This window comes from Perna viridis, chromosome 1 (assembly GCF_037379345.1).
Source record: "Perna viridis isolate PV_CMFRI_1.1 ecotype Kerala chromosome 1, ASM3737934v1, whole genome shotgun sequence".
NCBI classification, from domain to species: Eukaryota; Metazoa; Mollusca; class Bivalvia; order Mytilida; family Mytilidae; genus Perna; species Perna viridis.
This window is the reverse complement of record NC_142445.1, coordinates 54,828,754-54,852,989: the sequence shown is the minus strand read 5'-3', so window position 1 is coordinate 54,852,989 and position 24,236 is coordinate 54,828,754. Positions and strand designations below refer to the sequence as shown.

At 31.7% G+C, this 24,236-nt stretch overlaps 1 protein-coding gene across 2 annotated transcripts in view; it reads right to left on the bottom strand.

The window, feature by feature from the left end:
• LOC148629425 (uncharacterized) overlaps positions 1-24,236 on the bottom strand; it is a 66,804-nt gene that overhangs the window by 28,247 nt on the left and 14,321 nt on the right. For both annotated transcript variants that reach the window (XM_088550767.1, XM_088550775.1), the window contains exons 3-5: positions 18,505-18,603; positions 7,352-7,465; positions 6,895-6,999 (exon numbers count right to left, since the gene is read on the bottom strand). In XM_088550767.1, coding sequence (XP_088406893.1) covers positions 6,895-6,999; positions 7,352-7,465; positions 18,505-18,603 — 318 coding nt within the window. The remainder of the gene's footprint in view (positions 1-6,894; positions 7,000-7,351; positions 7,466-18,504; positions 18,604-24,236) is intronic.

Here is a 24,236-nt window from a genome sequence, read left to right as displayed (position 1 = left end):
ACTTCATTTCTCCAAGATTCTATTGAAAAAATTCTGAACAAATCCAATGATGCACAGATCAAATAATGGTCTTTTCAAATAGGGGAAGTATCCTTGAGTGACATTACATTGTCAGATTGATGGGGTCTCAACATGCACGTTTCAGATTTTTTACATGTTGCCCGATTCTTACAGGGACTGACGCTTAATTCTATAACTTTATATATTGTATGCGTATTACATGATGTAAAGATCTCCAAAAACCTAATTAAGAACAGAGAATGAAGTTTGTGATACAGCATTGTATACCTCCCACTGATTTCTGTCAATACGTGCCATTCCTGTCATTTCCGTTTATTATCAATCAAAACTCAATTAATTGCTATATTATTGAATATACATCAATAAAACAATAATAAACAATTACATATTATTTAGGAGTATTAGAATTAAGACAAGTCCCCATTTTTAAACAAGTTGATTAATAAAAACAATATTTGAATACTACATACATCAATTATATAAATGCAATTAAACTTGAGATTTCACAAAGCAATCACCGTAATTCTTAAACACGTCAATAATGGTACTTAACATACACCTCCTGAAATGTGTAACATTCCCATTTTAGCGTGCTTCATGTACGTGTATCGTGTGCTTCGTGTGTGTGTTTCTTGGGATCGTGTATTGTGGGCTTCATGTGCGTGTGCCTTTCGTGTGCGCATTTCGTGCTTCATTCTTCATGTATCGTGCAACTGTTCTGTTTTCTGATTGGATGATAAAAATAGCTCCTAAGGTACATCAATTTTACGGAATATCGTTGTAATTTCGTTTTCTATGCCAAAATCAGTATTCCTTTTACACTGAAAGGATAATATTTTGTCAGGAGTCAATACTTGTAGGAATTAATTGGTTTCAAACATATGAACATTATTTGCACATGTAATAAAATACTGTAAATATCAATTGAATGGCCTTCCGGAATGGTTCAGGGAAAATTTCCTGAACTACCGATACAACTGTTTATGATTTCATGGCGATCATTCCCTAGTGGTAATAGTTAGTCTTTTGAGAACAAAAATTGAGTATATATTACCCCAATTTTATGAAATTTCAATATTTTCATACTCCCAGACCAGTGAAAATGTTTTTACAATGTACCGTGTATGACAAAATGGACATATTTCATATCAACAGTGTAACATTATTTTTTTTAGACTACTAAGATGGTATTGCATTAGTTGAAATGGCTTAATTATTTCAAAATTAAGAGTACTATTTACCAATATTTTATGCAATTTTGGTACTTTTGTCCTCCTGGAACAAGGAAAATGTGTTCCCAATGATCCATATACAACAAATATGGACATTTTTCAAATAAAAATTACTTCCTTTTCATATTTAGAGCAATAAGATAGTATCGCATAAGCAAAAAATACCCTTTTATCTTAAAATTGAGTACATTTTACCCCAACTTTATGAAATTTCAATTTTTTCATACTCAGAGACTAATGAAAATGTTTTTGCAATGTACCATGTACAATAAAATGGACATTTTTCATATCAACAATGCAATATTTTCTTTTTTAGACCAATAAAATGGTATCGCATTAGTTAAAACATCTTAATTATTTAAAAAAAGAGTACTTTTTACCAATACTTTATGAAATTTTGGTATTTTTGTTCTCCTGAAACAAGGAAAATGCTTTCCCCATGATCCATATACGACAGATATGGACTTTTTTTACACATTAAAATGATTCTATTTATTTCATATTCAAAGCAACATGATTGTATTGTAAAAACACTTCATCAGCTAAATATTTTTAGAATTTTTCTTCAATTTTAAAAAAAAAGACTTTCAACATTTTCATACTTCCAGACCAATGAGAATGTTTTTCGCAATATACGATCTATAACAAAAATTAACGTGATTTTATAACAAGACATTAAAAATTGTGTATATCAAATGTGTTTATTAAAGCATAATGCACATTAATGTAAAATTACATGTAAGATGTTAGCAATCAACAAAATACCACGAACATGTACACTGTATATTATGAATTATTATTAGTTTCGTTTAGCAAGTTAGATTTTGAAATATACCAATTACTGAGAAGAATACTTCCAGCGGACACGATCGTACATTTATCGTTGCTTCGTGCAACATGTTTCATGTGGCTTTCGTGTATCATGTGCTTTGTGTGCATGTTTCGTGGGATCATGTTTCTTGTTTCGTGTACTTCTTGTGGGTGGGATTGGGAACGTTACATGCTTCAGGAGGTGTAAGATATACTTGAGTAACTGTACAATATATTTTACTGTATGAAATATAACTCAAATCCAATAAAAAAGCACTGGAGCTACAGACAGATCACATAGGCCAAAAATCTAGCAAAAATAAATTATAGTACATTTATATTTATTTCAAAATATATTAAGCCACAATGGAATAAAAAAAAATAAAACAATAATCCTCACTTTAATAGGTGCACGCATCATCTATTAAAGAATCTAAACATTAGCAAAGTTCTTTTGTCATGTCAATGTGGACTACATTGTTAGTATCCCATAAGATCAGTTAATAAAAAGCTTCGCAGAGTGCAGCATGATATGAACACAGTGGTGGTACCCTGAATAGTTGGAGCAAGTGTGTACACAATACTAGTTCTTGACAGACTTACGAATTAGACTTATAATTCATTATGGATACATCAATTGGTTTGGACACTATTGAAAATTTTTTTTTTTTGGCCCCTTTGACCCCTTATTACTCGAAAACCGTAAGAGATATCTGAATCTGATTTAATAAAATGCAGGCGGGGATTATTATGAGGAATCCAATGAAAAAAAATTTGAAATCGGACCAAAAATAAAAAGTCAATTTTTGGAGTGTTGCCCCTTTAATCTCTTATAATTTAAAAACAGTAAGAGATATCTGAAATCTGATTTAAAAAAAACACCAGCAGGGACTTTTATGTGAAATCTAATAAAAAATATTTTTTTAAATCAAACCAAAAATAAAAAAGTCCATTGTTTGGGGTGTGACCCCTTTGACCCCTTATAATTCCAAAAATGCAAGAGATATCTGAATGTGACTTTAAAAATGCAGACAGAGATTTAAATGAGAATCTAATAAAATAAGAATTTTTGAAATTAGAACAAAAATAAAAAAAGTTGAACTTTGTCCCCTATAACTTGATTATTGCCCAAAACACATAAAATCTGCTGCTACATTAATTTACCAGAATTATATAAGGAACATAAGACAAAAAGAATTAACTAAAATTAAGAAAAAGAAACATGCTACATTGGCTTTAATATAAAACCTATTTTCACCCCTTTTGGCCCCTTTGTCAAAGACGGTAGGGGCCACAAAGGCCAAATTAAATAGGAATCCTTCTTTAGTGGTAAGTAAAATCATATCAAAATTTCAGAACAATTGGTTGACCACAACTAAAGTTATCACATGGAAATGTAGAGTGCCCAGACAACAACAACTGCCGTAACATTATATGATCAAAATTTTTTCACAGTCGTATAAAAAACAAGGATCAAGTTTTCCATTCTGAATTATTTTTACCTAGACTATGGCCATGAAATCAATATAGCTTGAACAATTGTCAATTTTTTTTCTGTTTTACTGTTTTTTCTAAACTTTAAAAACACACCGACATGTTGCCATCAGCATTCTCAGTCACTCAAACTTGAAATATAACTCATTAAGTCATTACAGTTTAGGTTACAAAATTTTTAAAAAAAGGTTCAAAACCAATACAAAAGGGTAACCATATTTAAAACAAAATTTATCCCTCATGCTGTCATTTGTCAATATATAGAATTGTCTTACTTTCCTGCTTAAAATCAATTAAAAGACATTAATTACAGCTTACAAGCAATGCATCAATGTCTTTTATATAAAATCACAAATACGAAAATAGATAAAATAAAAGAGAGTTTCCACATTAAAGCAGGTAGTGTCCACAGGTATTGACAACATATTGATGTGATTTATTTCATTGAGTTTTTGACAAAGAATTGGTGTACACAGCAAGCATCATAAATCTTCTGGCCTATTTTTTTTAATAAAGTTCTGCCAATAAATTGGAAATGAATGGACCTACATTTTTTTCAGTTTATGACTATGAAAAGTATGAAAGCATAATTTGGGCCATCAAAATAAAATGATGTATGAGAGATGAATATGACACATCAAAGTGTAAGTAGACAAGATCTCAATTCTATCAATGCAATGTAATACACATGACTGTATAATTAGTAAGCATTATAGGATTTGTCAAATATAGGCCATGAAATCAAACATAATGGACTAAAGTTTAATTACTGAAATAGGGAAACATTAGTAATCAAAACAGTTCTACAGAGAGGTTAGTCTAATTCTAGAGCAATATCTCTGTAAAAGCCCATGCAATTGATCCATTCAGAGAAAACAAGATGTTAAAACCCATCAGAAGACAGACAACAGAGCATGATGTTATTAAGCCGACCTTGGACCTTTGCTCCAGTGAAATCCAACAATATGTGTAACATTAACTTTTAATAGAAAATTTACCCTGTTTAAAGAAAATTGAAAAACACAATATTGATCAAGTGGAATATGATTCTACTGAAACCTGAATGTGATAACTAAAACTATAAACAAAATATTTAAAACGGTCATCTTATACAAAGCAATTATTTACTGCTACATAAACAATAATTTTCATGCATAAAACTGTTTTCATAACAAAATCTCATTTACTTTAATTTGAATGTCCATTGAAATTTCTCTACAGCATCTGAAGATCTTCTCATATTACACCTAAGAAAATTTACAATATTAGCTAGTTTACATCAAAACAAATATAGCATATGGATTTCCCATACATTTGAAGAACATATCTAACTTTCACACAGGTCCATAATCTATCTGACAGGCCTTATCTGATTTCCAATCACACTTTCAAAGCCCGTAAAATTAACGATATTGGTGCAATGAACATTAACATTGGCAGGAATCAAGATTTCTGTGATTCAGAAAATGTTGTATCACATGTCTCCATCAGAGAAAAAACCATTAGGGTGGGAGATACTCAAAATGCCAAATGGTACAAAACCATTTCAATTATCCTTGAACATGTTTGGGTAGTTACTACATTGGTATAATCATATCGTTTTGATTCACTGGCTTCATTTCTTGCGACTGATTATTTAAAGGTCAATTCTGAAATTTAGAATGTTTTCTGTTTACAAGCACAATGGAAAAATTATGTCTAATTCAGTAAGTTGTCAAGCAATACAAACATAATCAACAAGGGACAACTTCAATTATAAACATTATTCCTACCTTTTAAGCAAAATCCCACCTACTGAAAACTTTTTAACCTATTTTTTCTAACTTATCTACTTTACTCTTACCAATTCAAAAAATGTAATAGATTGAATAAAAAGCTCATACTCTGATCGCCATGAAAATAAAAGAATAGTCCTTCAGGTCCCGTCTTAGATTTATTAATGTAATATGCAGTATAAATTTTGTTCAAATCCATTGGCAAAGGTGGGTATGAAGCCACTTACAAGTCAAATATGAAGTTGTAGGAGTTGTGATTTGTACAGGAAGTTGAAATTGGAAAGCAACCAAAATGGCTCACAACATATGCCCCATCATGTATATAAAGCCACACACCAAATTTCAAATTGATCCACCCATTTGGAGTGGCTATAATTGCATTGAAAATTTGGACAGATGGAAAGGCGATTCCAACATACCAACTACTCATATTTTTAAGGGGATAAGCCTTCCAGTATCAGTTGGTCATTGTTGCTTTCCTAAACTGTTTGACAGATTCATTGCAGTAACCTTTTGTATTAATTTTATTCAAATCTGTTGCATACCAGCTAATATGTGGGGCATCTCCTACATTTCAACTATTTCATGTGAGACTTTGCAAAACATGCTTTTTTGAGCTAAATCTATAAGGTAAATTATTTTTAAAAGTGGGAGACTTTAGCCTCCTATGCAGGAGACACACTCAAATATGGGAGCGTTAACAGGTATGCTGTTGAGAAATGTAGGCTTGAAAGTATACTTACAACACCAAACATTTGGTGAAATTCCAATTTCCAAGGAAGATAACTCTCACTATATTATTTTGTCATTGTTAATTTTCAAATTTATCCAAGAAATTTACGGCAATAATTATCAACCTTTGGTATTAAAATCCTTTGAGAAATGTAGGCCTAAAAGGTGTGTAAGACATACAGCTGCACAGATGTGTAAGACATACAGCGGTACAGATACACAAACCGACAGAGGCACTGCATTTCAAAGTCCTGGAAAAGAACAAATTTCCCAAATGAGTTTAACAAATCAATATACAGACCATTAAACCCCATCCTGATATATAAGTATGTATCACTCCACTATCTCTGCTATCCTGGATTCATAAATATTCACCATGAATGCACACAACACATTCATATAAAACATGAGTTAATGACTCATGAGGTTTCTTCCAAAGTACTTAACTAATTTACATAAAAGTCAGGACTGGTTTCATACTCATCTTTAGCCTTAAAATGAGAATACACTATACAGACAATTATGATGTCATTTATTTACATACCATTAGTGGGAAAATATATAATACCAACTTTCATGAACTGTTGAAAGCTGAAGCACACCACCTTACTGCAGTGATACTCCAATTTCCTATTATTGAGTTAATGACTCATTCTTGTGACACAAGATGAGAGATTTCAATTAATACAAGGGGCATATAAAATGAATCATACATGGTTTTTACACAAAAAAAATGGGCCATTGACCACTGCATCTCTATCTTATTGGGTACTTATTGCAAATGGCCCATGACCTCTCCTAAAATAATCCCAGCACTGGTCTGTCCTTACCTCTTTATGGGCAGACAGCTGTTGTTCAGGTTGCTGTGTTAAAAGTTCTCTACAGACAGAAACATTCCCTACTTCTGCAGCATAGAACAGTGGTATGGCTCCATTCTGTAAAATATTACATGAATCTAAACCAGGATGGTACTCAAACTGTACAGTGCTGATCTACATGTATAATATTAGGCCATAAGATTCAATGCAAAACAGTCATATTTATTCCAGTTTCTGGGGAGCATATGCTGAGCTCACTCTTGCCTATAGAGAGCACATTCTAGGTACATGAAACCAATATCCTATGACCTGTTAGTGCTGGCAATAAACTAAATACCTAATAAATATCTATAAAACTATTGTTTCAATTAAAAAAAAAAATCTTTTTAATAATTTAACAGACAAGTAGCGTTATGAGTAAAAGTTAAGTATGGTACAAACATTCTAATACATTATAAATCAGACATACTCTATCAGTATTAAGTCGAGTTTCTTTCCCCGCTGACTTTAGTAAGTATTGTACCACAGTAACTGCTCCCGAGGTTCTGGCACATGCCATGTGTAATGGCAGCTGATCTTTAGGCTGAAAAAGATAATATACTGGTGTAAATACTGGCCAAATAAAAACCCTTAACATCAATAATGGGACACTAAAGAGTATCCAAGTACATGGAAGTGAAAATATGAAACAAAGACAATCTACATACACAATGTAGCATACAGAATAAAATACATGTACATAAATACTGGAAATATGCAAAAATAACTCAAGTACAAGCAATATGAAGTTATATAAAAACCAGCAGTAACATCAAGTGCTCTGGAAGGGTAAGCATGCCCTGCATTGTCACACTGCAAGTGAGTAAATCTGGTAAGAGTCTAGCTTGGCTACAATAATGTTACTCAATGATATACTTTCAAAACAAAGTTGCAAATAGGTCCCATAAATAACAATGGAGTGATCCACACATAGGCAATTTCATTCAATTTAACCAAGTTACACGATGTAAATAAAGTAAATAATATGAAACTTGTGGAAAATTATCAGAAATAGACAAATTAAAGGTTAATGATAAAAAAATCACCATTACACATGGTCAATACACAACTATGAATACTGAAAATTGATCTTGAACTAGACATAATACAGTGATAAATTATGTGAAAATCAACTAACCCAGAATCAAGAACTCTAGATTACAAAGGAAACGTATCTCTGTCCTATGTCAACCTTACCTAACAGTAGTGTCATAAATAACTTGCAAAAGAGAAAATACCGTTGTGACGGAGTCAAAAACCTAGCTTTTGTAATAGTATGTCAAAGGAACTACATCACTGCAGGTAGTAAGTGCCAAATTCAGTGGGTTGTCAACCAGGTAAGACATGGAAATCTTGGATAAGATATCTCGTCTCGTCTCTTAGGTATATGTCAATGTTTCCATAGAACACCAAAAATTCAGCAAAAATTGTCATTGCTTGCATCCTTAAAAGGTCATAAAGCAGACCAGTACAGTAGATTACAGGAGTATTAAAGAACAAAAGCATGATTATTAGTATATAAAAAAATAAATTTCATTTTAAGATGAAACAGTTTTAAACACATGTATTCATGTTCAATAAGTTCAAGGGATTTTGTCAAATGCACAACTTGCTCATATTAAGGTTTAAAAGAATCTTTTGGATTTACTGGCTTGGCTAGACTGAGAGTATCCCTAACACAAATCTTTTGTTCTGCTAAAAAAGCAATACTTTGACTGTATGTACCTAAACCAAAACAAGGGGCTCCCAGAAGCCCAAATCGCCAACCTGGTTGAATTTTGCCTTTCAAAGGCAATAAATTTAACAAGAAGTTGTCCAACAATTTTGACTCAAGAAATCTTTGGTAGGGCTTATCATAAAGATCATTTCAACAATTGAAAGTTTCTTTTAATCTATCATAGTTTTTATGATATTGACTGAAAACTGTTTAAAAAAGTCCTTTTCCCCTTTCAAGGGCAATAACTCTTACAAGGAGTCATCTGACAACTTTTATCCCTGAAGACTTTTGTAGTCCTAATAATAAGGATAATTTCAGCTATGGAAAGAATTTGGCTAAACCTAAAGGGTTTGGAGATATATGTGAAAAACTACTGTCTGACCCCTATGTTCTATTTTTAGTAATGGCGGCCATGTTTTTCGAGGAATCAAAAATCCACACCCCAGTTGTATGCAGGGTACCCCAAGGAACATTTATACTAAGTTTGGTTCTGATAATCAGTCAAGTAGTTTCAGAGGAGAAGGATTTTGTATAATTGTTAACGACGACAGACTTCAAGTGATGGCAATAGCTCACATGGCCTTCGGCCAGGTGAGCTTAAAATTACAGATAAATGATCTGGTTATGAAAGACATCCTTACAATGCAAATTTTGAAAAACTTAAAAAGTCTAAAATTTCTGAAAAAAAAAATGATCATAAATGTGAGATATGCAGAATTTCAAATGTTACATTTCTATGGTGACATTACATGTTTTTCATCATATCCCTTAGGATTTCATTTAATTTTTCCTAAAGAACAATGCACCTATGATATGATGATCCTATTGATAAAAGAGTGCAGCAACATTTGATACTATTTAGTATTCAATGTACAACTAAACAAGATGTTGCATGGTACATTGTGTCAAGGATATCCCCACTTAACAATTTCAGTCAAACCCAGGAAAGGGAACATGGTACAAAGCAATACATATATTAACATCTACGCATTTCGTCAATTAGAAGCTGAGACAGACAAAACGATTGCAATATATCAGAGTGGGTAAAATATGGTTTAATAAAAAGAACAACTAGTTTTAAATATCTAAAGTACAGCACTTTCACAACAATATGTCTAAAATAAAATTAAGAGAAAAGAAAAAAATGTAATGGAATTCATTAACAGTTCATAACATATATGTTGAACCCATGTTATTAAAATTATCAATAAGATCAAATGCTCTTTATTGCAATAAATATGGATTTCTCAAAATGTCAAAATATTTCAACACAAACAGAGCTTTATTTTAGTTTATAGAACAATTAAATATTAACAGAATACCATAGAAAATAAAACATAACCCTAATAAAATCTAAAATAGAAACCCATGGGAACATAAACACTACAATGTAGTAGATCAAATGCCACATTTACAGACATAAATAATGGTATAACTCTTGCTTTAAACTACTAACAAAAACAACAGAAAATAAGTGCAATTCAGAAAGACCCATGCTCCCTGATGGGTTAAGAACACAGAAGATCTTGTGGGGAAATTTGCCCTATTTTCAACCAGATTTTATTCAACTAAACTTGAGGAAAGACAGCTAACATACTGTTCATTGTATTGAAAGGTAAAAAAGTCATACAAATACTGTAAACATATTAATTTTCAAAGTTGTTAATTTTCCTGGAAAGTGGAGATATTCACTGGTATAAATTTTTCATGGTTTCAAAAAATGATTAGCATCATATAGTGTTAAATTTTTTTTTTTTTTTGAAAACTGTTTTTCACACTTTCTGTCCACTGTGAAAATAGAGAAACTTGTACACTGCAAAAAAACACTTACAGCATTTCATCATAAACTAGAAATACTGAGCAGGTCCACAACAAAGAGAATACCTACAGCTTCAAATGCAGTTAAATGTTCAATTATATCACCTTGGAGTCTTCTGGCAGTAACTTTTCTCCTTTATGCATATCTACATATGATGCCCAACCTTACTATAAAATTAATCAAAATCCCTTGAGTGCTTTAGGAGGAGTTCAGTTTACGGGATTGTAACATGTAAAACCCATCTCCATTTTGAGTACTCCAACAGTAAGTATACTCCTTCATGCACATCTACATACATTGTATGAGGCCCAATCTTCTTTTAAATTTCATCACATTCCCTTGAGCAGTTTATGAGGAGTTGCTCTTACAAGAATTGTGGACAGACAGACAGACAGAGGCAATGATTCCAATATATCACCAAAACTTTGTTTGCAGGGGGTATAAAACAGAACTGTAAAGCTGTATGAAATACTGGTAATCTCAAACAATAAAAAACTGAAAATTGTATCTTTTTTTTGTGTGTTTTCAGAGCCCATATGGCCATGCATACCCTATCAATAAATTCTTTCATTAAAAATTAAGATGTACATGTATATCTAATGAATGTATCTATGTATAATCACAATGCTGATAATTTGTTGATAAATTATGCTTATGTTTCAAGGAAAGCAGCCATTTTCATCCTTTACATATATTTGGGATCAACAAACCTCAATGATGAGATCATAATGTTCTTTTCCACATGCCTTCAAATTGTGTTATTATCATAGCAATAGGACCTGCACAATTCAGCAATATTCCATACAGTTGATTTGGCCTTAAACAGGCCTCACCAGATGTAACCCCATAATTATACATAAATATGAAAAAGCTGCAATTTAAATGCTGGCAATAGTGTAATTTTTTCTTTATTTCCACAATATTTTTAAAATGTATTATTAGAAATTTCAAATGCAGAAACATTTTTGCAAAAAGGGAAATATTTGTACATTGAGGGATAAATAAGGAAAACAATCCTAAAGGATAAGGGTGCACTATACAGTTACATTTAGGCCCACGGTTTCACACACCAAGTTGACCCAGTCAAATTTTGTAAAACTTAAAATTAAAAGTTCAAATTTGGTGGATATATTGCTTAAATGTTGTTAAACATTTATACATAGACAGATGTAATATATGTTATGGTAAACAGGTGTAATTTAAATGAAGAATGTTATCCGGAACGTTTCAGTCCCCTGCCGTATTAGGTTCTCTCCTCAGCATCAGATGGCTGATTTTCAAAATACCTAATTTCGCATGAACTTTTGGAATTGTAAGAGAATGAATCGAAAAAGGTGTTACTATTTTTACCCTTTTCCCACCTACTCCATGCATGTTTTCATCCTGTGCTAGTGTCTAAATGCCTGATATTTTATAAAACAGTATTTGGCTGCTAGTTTTAGGAAAGGCACCCCTGAACTGTACTAAAACTCAGTACCATTTTTTTTTCAGTATGTTACTATGGCTACCGGATTTTATAACAATTATCACTAAATTACTTATAAATGACTTGAACCTCGACACACCAAGGATTACAAAAATATGTACTTTTTTAATGACAAAACACTTGAAATTTCTGTTTGGACTGCCTCAAAACAGCTTTATTTCAACAAAATGAGAAAATTTTCAGAATTGACCAAACCATATAGTACTACCAAAATAATCACAGGCAGAAGATGGACACTCCACTGTACATTGTAGTTGGGATAATGAAACAATTGGAGTAGATGCCCATTTCTGTATCAGGTAGAGAAAAAGCACTTCATTCACAATGTTGTCATAAAAACCTTATGGTTACATTACAGCCAACTGAATGCACATAAAGATGAAGAACTTTTTAAAATTCATCTTAAAGAAAATGTAAACAAGTCACTTGATCAATAGAAATTGCCTACTCATTGGTCAACCATCATATTTCTTTACTATTGAGTCTGTCAATTACTTGATATTTTGATGTTTGTTTTAAATCATATAACTAAATTTAAAGAAATTGATTGAACCAATTCTCACCAAAAGGTAATAGGTAAAAAATTAGAGTATATCATCAAATCATAATAAAAAAACAAATACCAGTTTATTGAACTTAATATTTGATAAATTTCTCACTCCAAAGTAAATAAAATACATCATGCTAAGTCCATTAAAATTATGCTGGATTTTACAAACATGGTCAATGATCCTGCACTAAAGCTCTTTATATAGCAGTAAAATTCATTGTTAAATAGAACATCCTGCATCTATTGAGTGCAACTCAAATAAATACATCATAGATTTTTTAATGCACATGTGAAGTTTCTATAACATCCGAGAGAATCCCCCAGGAGATATAAAATGACTTCTTTTTTAAGTAATTTTCTGGTATTTTTTTTTTTGCTTTCAATGAGATTTCAATTTGGAGTTAATTGAAAAAGTTGTTGAAGTACCAGACTAAAGTCTGAGCAAGATTACTAAATATTTTCATTGATTTACTATGACAACAAAGATACTATCTAGATTTTTGCGCATTGAGAAAGACTCATCAAAATGTAGGTTTTTTTTAATATGGTAACTATTTTACTTCTCAATGCTATTTACAAATGCATTTGTATAATTGTAGGCTTCCATTTAAAGCAAATTAAGTGCCTCCAACTCTCAAGCATTCTACAATAGGCTGTTAAAGTTTTGGAAATCCCATACATATGCAGTTTTATATTCTAAGTTGCCAAGTTGTCTAAAATTTCAGTAATGTGTGGAAAACATTTAAACTACATAATTTTAAGTATTTTTTCAAATATTTGCCTTGTTTCAGAGATTTCAAAGCACTGGGGTCAAAATATAACTACAGTCAAAAGATACATGTACTTAGTCCATGGGTAGATCAAAGAAATACATGTACAGAAAATCTCTTCCAAAATGGGAAAAGCTTTATCAGGTATTAACTGGCCTATATTGATTAAGGTTGACACAAATCAAAAACAAAATTATACAATGAAGTTACAAATGATTTGGCTTTTGTTCCCCAAATTTAAGTTTGAAACTTAAGTTTGAACACAAGAGCTCTGCAAATGGAACCTGAAAAGTAAAAACAGACATACAGTGAAACTTGTCCAAACCAGACCCTCAGAAAATCGGTCTTCCCTTCAAACCAACTGTTTTCAAAAGTCACGGCCAATATACCTTAAAACCTGTGTGTTTTGTCTTCAATAGACCGGCCACCCCTTAAAACCGTACATGGGCCGGTTTTTCACAGTTTTAGTTACATATTTCAAATAAAAACAACATCTCAATTTCGGCCGCCCCCGTTTATTGTTCACCTGTAATAAATGTGTCAACAAAACTGTAAATGATTATGTAATATTATATAATTAATAATTCATTCACTGTCCGGGTTGCAATTCATCAGTGGACAGATGATAATTGAAGAGGACAGTAGTTTAAACAACAAAATTAATCCAGACATTACATTTTGTCACTGGTTGGCTGTTAATTGGTGCTTACACATGTCATACAACCAGGGTCGTTTAATAGTACGATCTTTACGATATTCTAACTGTCAATTAATGTGACCTGTGCCCAAACAAAAACAACAAAGGGGTGAAATTATTAGACTTTGTTGATAGGTAATATACGAAAATACAAATAATTAATTACCATCAATAGCCCTTTGATCTTTAATACTCATTCTTTCAAAACCATGAACATTATTTTGCTGGCAGGACTGTTTGTGAAGTCAAATCATTTACAAATGATGCAAGCTTTGAAATGTAATAAAAGGCCAAAAGTTTAGAATTGGCTTTAAACATGTCTTGACCAACAAACTGACAAGGTGTAGGGTTATAGAAAACATTATTGGAAACAGCTCTTAGAATGCATTGTTGTTTTTCACAAAACCGGCCACCCCTAAAAACAGGCCATTTTTTCTTGTCCCAGTGCTGGCCGGTTTGGAGAAGTTTCACTGTATTTCCATTCATCATTGATCTACATTGAATAGCATGTAAAATAACAAGTACTATCTTTAAAAAGAGATAGCCGACGCAGTAAAATTTGTCCTTTTTACTTATAAATTTCATCAGGAAATAACGAATGGCACGCAATTTCAATTTCCTTTTCCAAACCCCATTAAATTATCAGTATTTGGCCAATCTGGAAACAGAATTTTGATCAGGTGACTTGCGTTTCCATGGAAGAGGGTCTTTAAGGTCAAACGGTAAAAAGCGAAACTATAATGACTGCGTCGGAAAAAACAATGTAGATGCATTGCATAAGAGCCAAAACAATGTAGGACCATCTTTCTAGGATGAAGAACTTTAAGTTAAACTATTAATATGAACATTTTTACAGATAACTTTCTGTAAATGAACTAAAATACTGTTCCAAATCAATGAAATGTATAAAGAAAAAAAACAGCTGAAGTATTAAAATGAACTTTAAAAATTTCTAAACAATCTGAAAGTCAAGATTTTCTCTAAAAGTTTTTCTCAGTTACTCAACTATCAAACAGCTACACAAGAAAAAAATTGATACTTTGTTGAAAATGTAAAAGATTTGAACAAAAATCAATTTGGACACAAATGAAATTGGACCAAGCAGATGTACTGTAAATAAGTTTAGATAAAAGTAACAGAGATCAAACTATGCAATTTTAAAGGAATTAAACTACAAGAATATTATTGTGTATTGAATTCAGAGCAATCTATTTATCGATACCATTTTGATGAAGAAGCAGCAGGAGTAGGCATATCAACATATCATTTCAGATAAAGTAGTGAAATTCAGTGAGAAGGCAATCATCCCACATCACTGAGTTCATATAAACAGCTATGATACATACTTCTAGCATTGAGAGCTAATTTAAGTCAATACAATAAAACAGTATTGGTTTCTAAATATCACAGGAGATGTGTTGATCAGAGCAGCCCAAAACATCTCAAAACAAAAACAATTCTTGTTTGAATGTAAGCCTAACTGCAGGGTTAAACATGAAACCTTAGTATAAGGTCAAACATGTACTCTTAGAGACAAGCTTAGAGACAGAGTAAGTCATGTTGGCTTAGAGACAAACTTAGCGACTTGGTTAGAAATGTAAGCCAAGAGATGTAAGCTTACAGACTGAGTAAGATAAGTAAGCTCAGAGACAGGGTCAGATATGTAAGCTTAGAGACACGGTTATATATGCAAACCTACAGACAGGGTTAAATACGTTAACTTACAGACAAGGTTTGATATTTAACTTTCAGGTCAGGATCATATATTTAAGCTTTAAAGACATGATAAGACATGTAAGTTTTAGAGACAGGATTAGATAAGTAAAATTAGAGACAGGGTCAGATATGTGCACTTTGAGACAAGCTTAAAGTAAGGGCTAGATATAAGAGCTGGGAGGCAGGGTTAGTCATGGCAGTTTAAAGACAAGCTTAGAGACATTGTTAGATATGTAAGCTTAGAGACAGGGTTAGACATATAAGTTATAGAGACAGAGTTAGACATGTAAGCTTAATGACAGGGTTAGATATGTAAGCTTACTGACAGTATAAGATATGTGAGATTACTGACAGGGTTAGATATGTGAGCTTACTGACTGGGTTAGATATGTAAGCTTACTAGCAGGGTTACGTATGTAAGCTTACTGACAGGGTTAAATATGTAAGCTTACTCTGACAATGATGTTAGGCATGTAAGCTTACTGGCAGTGTTAGATATATAAGTTTACTACTCTTACAAAATCCTAGCATAAGGAATTTAAAGGGTTTTTTTTAATGCTTATCTAAGTTAAAGTTTTCATTTGCTCTACGTTGGTTATCAATTCAGAGTCTGTTTTACTATGTCTATACTTCAACATTTAAGGATTAACCTTGATAATGGTTTTCATTATTTTATTATATTTTTAATCAAAACCTAACTTGTTCAACTGGTAGACTTCATTTTGTCTTAAAACTATTTTTTTTATCTAAAATTTCTCTTTTTTTCTTACATCAAGTAAAAGTACACCACCAGTAAACTTAATTTTTGAATTAAAAAAGTCAAGATTTCCAGGGAAAAGTACTGTCAGTTTATGGCAGTGGTAATTGATTCAAAGAAAGTTAATCAAAAGATATGAAAATTTAAAAGGTCAAACTGATAAGAAAAAATTTATTCAGAATAGTTGGGTTGCCTTTAACAATGTCAGCTGCCGACAAGTCCTTTGAAAGAAAGCTGGCATTCTTTCAGCCTCAGTCATTAATATATATATAAAGGTCAGTACGACAATGGGCATCAGCTACTAGGCCATTGTCATGACAAACCTTTAACATGCCACTTCCATCATTCATGCCAATAGTCATTTCTAATCAATGAATGAACATTAAACAGAAATAATGGGAGACTAATTGCTCGTAAAATTTCTGTGTTATTGTGACAGGAAGTTTGTAAATTACAATAATCTTAGACTGATCCTTTAACTTAACCAGGAACCAGTGCACGCAGTACTTTATCAATGATTTCTCTATCATGGTATTACCGATCTAGAAGTTTCATCTCACATTTGTCAAATAGATCTACAAGATTTATGCAAACTGATAAAATAAAATTCCAATTAAATGCAAATTGTTGTGCAATTTTTAAGAGGTACCAATGACACTGTCGATGGTTGTGCAAATAATCAAGAAATTATAACTTCCCAGTAAAATAGCAGCAACATATCCCTCATTCTGGGTTGCTACATAGAAACTGTACAAGGTACAAAACAGACTCCTTGATCGTTTCAGATATTGGTGGTAATTGGTGGACAAAATTACAACAAATAAACAAAATCATATGTTTAAATATATTTGTAGTGTAAAGTAAAATAACAGATTTTATTTGACCAGCCTCAAAGGCATTTAGGAGAACAATTTTAAGCCATCATCATAATAAACCAAAGAGGAAAACAGTAGACTGTATTCCTAAGGCAGTTACTCTACAAAAAATAGGTATATACTAGATTATTATAGTGGTCAAACAGGAACCAGCTCATGACCCAAAAATTTGGAAAATCATACCCTGTCAGTGACATTCAATGGTAAAATGCAAATACTACTATACTGTTATACTTTCATCACTGATTAATTAGGGTTTGTGTTAAACAGAGGGTGATTAGTAGACACTGTGCATGACCAGTTATTTATACATTCCACACAGATAAAATGAATAAAAAGTTTCTTGGAGAACAACAAATGCAGTGGTCAAACCCTGAACAATTGGGAAAGTGTGGACACAATATATGGCACAAAACTTGAAATTCAATTAAAATTTTCAAAGTGAGACCAAAATAATAAAAAAGTCAATTTTTTTAACTGTGGCCCCTTTGACTCCTTATAACCCGAAAACTGTAAGAGATATTTGAAATCGGATTGAAAAATGTAGGCAGGGACTTTCATAAGGTATCCAAAAAAAAACTTTGAAATCGGACCAAAAATCAAAAATCAATTTTTTGGGTGTGGCCCTTTTGACGCTTTTCAACTCGAAATCCATAAAAGATATTTGAAATCTAATGGCAGGGATTTTCATAAGGAATCCAATAAATCAGTAATATGTATTTTTTGGGCCTTAATCAGTCCAAATTTGATCATTGTGGTATATAGTAGAACAATATCAAAGACATTCCTAAGATTTTACCAGAGTTGTGGCGTTCAATTCTATTGAATGCTTCTTTCAGATCCCTTTTTGGTCCTCAATTCTAAAACAGTTGGAGTTATCACCTCCTCAAGTAATACCAACCTTCCTTTTGTAGTGTGTAACCTTTTCATAAAATTTTACAAAAATCAACCAACTAAGACTCAAGTTATTGCACGAAAACAAAGTGTCTATGGACGATGAAGATGGCAGCACCATACGAATGTACCACTGCAAATTTTTTGCAGTCATATAAAAAGTAATCCTGGTATTAACAAGGGTAAAAATTGCATTCTTAATCATGACAGGTAATTTGTGTAAAAAAAACCTATTTTGCAACACACACATACTACAATTTCTAATGGAAATAACACAACCCCCATCCCTATGAGGTACTTACTCCACCAGGGATATTGCATTCAGCTTTCCTGTTGAGCAGTAGTTTGACAATGTCATCCTTGGCAAATGATGCAGCAAAATGAAGACATGTTCTACCATCCTATAAATAGAAATAATACTTTGAAATGCATGTAGATGCTTCCTTTCATGTAGGATCATAATATAATATAAAAGTATCAGAACCATTTCACAAAGTGTGCATTTGAACACAGCGAAACTATACATATCAATTTGAGCTCTCATATTTTTGGCAAACCAAAAAACAAGAGGCTCCCTGGAGCCTAAATCGCTCACCTGGTTGAATTTTGCCTCTCAAGGGCAATAAATTTAACAAGAAGTTGTCCAACAATTTTGACTCACAAAGACTTTGGAAGGACTTATCATAAGATCTTTTCAACAATTGAAAGTTTCTTTTAATCTATCATAGTTTTCAAGATATTGACTGAAAACTGTTAAAAAAGTCATTTTTCCCCTTTCAAGAGCAATAACTCTTACAAAGAGTCATCTGACAACCTTTATCCCTGAAGACTTTGGTAGTACTAATACACATGTAATATGGATCATTTCAGCTATTGAAAGAATTTGGCTAAACCTGACAGTTTTGGATGTATGCGAAAAACCACCGTCTCACCCCTATGTTCTATTTTCAGTAATGGCTGCCATGTATTTTGACGATCAAAAATCCCCACATCATTTTTATGCAGGATACACCAAGGAACATTTGTACCAAGTTTGGTTTCAATTGATCGAATAATGTCAGAGGAGAAGATTTTTTAAAGAAATATTAAAAATAGCAAAAATCGTTGAAAAAGGGCAAAATCTCCAACATGACTCATCAGTTCAAAACCAAAATTTGACCAGAGATAGATCTCATCGTGCTGAACACTTTTATCCACGTCGAAATTTAGCTAAACCTAATGGTTTTGGAGATATATGCAAAAATCTGCTGTCTGACCACTATGTTCTACTTTAAGTAATGGAGGCCATGTTTTTCGATGAATCAAAAATCCCCACATCCGTTCTATGCACGATACCCCAAGGAACATTCATACCAAGTTTGGTTTCAACTGGTCAAGTACTGTCAGAGGAGAAGATTTTTGAAAGAAATAACATTAAAAGTAGCAAAAAACGTTGAAAAAGGGCGACAACTACACAGCTTAGGTCTCACTAACGGCTTCCGGGTCAAATGGTCACTCCCTATGTAGTACAAAAAACACACTGAACCTAGACCTATGCATTGTAAGTGCAGTACTTGTGTGTATTCTGATTAAAAGGAGTCAATATAAAGCTGAGAATGTGTACTTTAAAATCATGTATGTAATTTACTACAAAAGTGTATGAATATTGTTTACATGTGTGAGTAATTTGCCTCCATGCTGTCAGTTAGCAAAAAAGATAAAGATGTCGATTTTCAGTATTTTTTATTCAAGTAAATTTTGTGAAGAATTTCTACAGACATCGTACTATTAGAGTAATGATTTTGAAAGCCTTATTTTCTAGGCTTTGCAATGGTATGCAACTTTAAGGTGTCATTTGTCTTGGGTATTCACAGTGAAACATTGAAAATTACTGGTTTAACATGTAAAGTAATGGAAACATTAGAAGTGTTAGTGAGACCTTAACAGACTGAAACTAAAATTTGACTGCAGATAGATCTCATCATGCTGAACACTTTTATCTATGTCAAAATTTAGCTAAACTTAACAGTTTTGGAGATATATGCAAAAAACTATTGTCTGACCTCGCTGTTCTATTTTTAGTAACAGTGGCCCTGTTTTTCGATGAATAAAAAATCCCAACATCAGTTCTTTGCAGGACACCCCAAGAAACAGTCATACCAAGTCTGGTTCTAATTGGTCAAGTAGTGTCAGAGAAGAAAAGTTTTGTATAATTGTAAACAACAATGACAATGGATGCCAAGTGATGGCAATAGCTCACATGGCCTTTGGTCAAGTGAGCTAAAAAATAAGTGCCTGGAATGCTAGATATTAAGTTGGTTGAAATGGATATTTGATAAAAATAAGCCTTGCCTAATGTTACAAGAAACAAATATTGCTGTTATCAGACCACAAACATTTTAATCAATTCCCCATTCTCAACCAATTTATACATTAAAGAATATTCTCAAACAAGTTTTCTGGCACCATAAGTGTTAATGTAAGAAAAAACAGAAGTTACATGCTCTAAACAAATGATATGTTTTATTGTTTGTTTGTTTGGTTTTTTTTTTATCACTTGTCATTAATTATTAATACTATTTTCCATTTAACAATGGGATTTATGTCAACATTTAAATGCAGAAATTTAATACTGTCTGAACCCTACAAACAATAGCAAAAGAAAGACTGTGTTATTAACTCGGTTACCAGCAATTTATTAGAATGTTTTTTTCAAGTTCATGACAAACTTCACTTTCATCTAGATACAATTCAAGTCACATTAAACTGATGTCACTATACAAATAAAGCTGAACCTTTTACAATTAGCATTGTTTTAATACATCCAATTTAGAACCAGACAAAATGAAGTAGTTGTTAATCAAACAGAATATCCATTGCAAATTTTAATTAAGTCGTTTCAACACCAAACCTTGTCCAAAGCAAATCAAAATACATGTAATCAGAATTTATTTTATCCACAATGAAAATTAAAACACCTTTAAAAAAAAGGGTTTAACCACCCCCCCCCCTAAAGTAACTGCAAGTAAAAAAGGTGTTAAATTGGAGTCTTGCATGAGAACAAACATCAATATGTTGGTTTTCAGAATAGAATAAAATAAAAGGCAAATATTATTATACCTCCAAATAACCATGCAAAATTGATTAAAACTTGTTTTAATGATATGTCAGGGATTTGTTGACAAGCTATCCTTGCTACTGCATGAGAATATGAGAAAATATTTAACTGCTAAAACATTATTCAGAAAATCAGCTAAAACATACAGAAATTTTAGTCAATATTTGAACAAAGTGTAAGTCACAAGACTTTAAATAAATTTGATCAATAGAACAAAATAAATAAGTTAGTCTTATGAATCTTGATAATTTGTTTTGGAAAATGAAATTGCAAATGCACATACATGTATTTGTACATCAGTGTCAACAATTGATATAAATGTACTTCAATTCAAGAGTAGAATAGATAATGGAATATATAAGGCACAAAAAGTTCAAATATGTCCATCTTAATTTTAACTGGTAAGTTAAATGTACATGTAATAAAAAGCTAAAACAAAATTTTTATCCATAAAGATCACCCCATTTCCATTAAAAACCAAGTTTACTCATGTAAGAGCATGAAGCAGATAAAACATTACGCAACATAGTAAATGTTTCCCATTTCTAGAAACACCTGCTGAGTCATGAAACTATGTTGTGTAGAGTAAGGCTATGAAAACAAAATCCAGAAAAAAAAGCAAATTAATTCAAAAGACAAACTCACTACAGTGATCTATAACTGAACAATTTGTCATCTTAATAGAAAGTATGAATTTTAATATGCTACCTTTAATACATCATGTACAGCAGAGTCTGTAAGTTAGTGTAACGAGTGATCATACACTCTGTACAGAAGAGCCTGTAAGTTAGTGTAAATAGTGCACATACATCCTATACAGCAGAGCCTGTAAGTTAGTGTAAATAGTGCACATACATCCTATACAGCAGAGCCTGTAAGTTAGTATAAATAATGCTCATACATCCTGTACAGCAGAGCCTGTAGGTTAGTGTAAATAGTGCTCAAACATTCTGTACAGCAGAGCAGTAAATCAGACAGAACATTATAGGTCTGCAGCACCATGTGTACCAAATTTGACATTTTCTTGGCCTTCATTATTTTCTGCTTCTTTTTTTTTGTTACATACATGTTCTTTATGATGATATTTATTTACTAGTCCTTTATAGAGCCTCGGTTTCAACATATTACTCTTTTCATCTCCCTACTTTACTATTTCTGGGAATTTCAAATTTCTGATTCTGTATTCTGAACTTCCAGATTAATGAAAACATCTTAAATTTATATGCCAATTTCATGCAATGACAAAATTACAAATACATATTGTCAGTAATGCATGCAATATTTGTTGCCATTTACACACATCTATTAATTGTTTTTTTTAAAAGTCAGTCCAACATTTGTACTACATTAAAACATGAAAAAAATATTCAGATTAAATGAAAATATCTGATAATGAATAGCACCTTATCTATTTATTCAAATTCACATTCAGAGACAGCATTAAAGTACAATAAAATTGTATTCATCAAACTGTAAAATACATTATCATTGTGATGAATATTTCAAGGAACATGTGAAGTATTGCATAACATTGTTTCATTTCACTAATTAAAAATATTTATTTTAAAAAATGTATTCTCATATCCAATAAATTTCCAAATCATCCAATTAATCTTCTATATATCTTTCTGATGCTGTCATATAGAGATACATTTAAATAAATATTTAAGCACTTTTCTTATCAGAAAAAATATTGACATGGGGACCTAGCACTCGTACAGCAACCATTTCATCTTTCTATCCGTATAACACATAAACTGGTAAAAACTAGTTTTTATTTAACTTTCAAATTATGAATATGAGTTTTTCCCACAATCTAGAATGTTTACATGAAGAAAATTTTGCCAATTTAACTGTTTAATTTGAATGTCCCTACTGGCAATAACCAAATATTAATCTTGATTGACTTGGAATAATGGAAAAATAATTATGCTTAGTTATCTTAGTTCTACAATGGTCATAAATGCTTCATTAATTCTAAATTAAAAAAAAACAGATACATAATGTCATTGACTTAGAAACAACACTTGTTAATTTTCACTGCTGAAGTCAATAAAATTAATGCAGCGAGATAAAAAATGAAGCCTTGCCATTTATCTCTACCAATACATCAATACGATTGTACAGATAAAAAAACTGGTGCATTCTACAAAAATATGCCCCACTGAGTGTAATTAATCATTAAAGTCCATTTTCTTCTGGTTTGGTCAATTACAGTATACATTTTGTAATCCATACAGAGATACTTGCAGCTTTAGTTTATACAGACAGGGTCATGGCAGTAAAATGTTGCTGAATTTTTGCTAAGAAAGACTAAGAGGATAGTTTAGGTCAAAAATATAAACTTAACTTTGAGCTGTTCAATTTTAATGAAGTTGTCGTTTTGTTTTTCTTAACTTAAAACAATACATTTTAATAAAAAAAAAAATTATTGTTTCTTAAATGGCAAAAGTAGAGTTTAAATTTTTACTCCATTGTTTAAAAAAAAAGACTTACTGTTGTTCAAAATGAAGAAATGGAAAATTTTCATTTGATTTCATCTAAGAACCTTGTATTAAATTCTTCCATATCATTTGATATATATATCTTTTATAAACAGAAAGAATCTGTTCACTGAAGCTTTATGGCTTGGGCCGAACAAACTAAACCATCAAACTAATGGCTCTAAAGAGCTTGAATAGATCATCCGGAAAATGAGAAATCTTATGTCCATATTTATTGTTTAAGCAAAAAAGTGTCTTTCAGCCAATTATGGTTTTCAAGATGTAAGCTAAAACTGCAACCCAAAAATCCTTTTCACAATTCAAAGACAATCACTGTTATAAGCAGTCATGCAACTTCAATCCAAAAGTGCCTTTTGTAGGAATTATCACAAAACTCATTTTATCAATAAAAGTTTTTTTTTCTTCAAATGGTTTCTAAAGTAGCAGTCAAAAT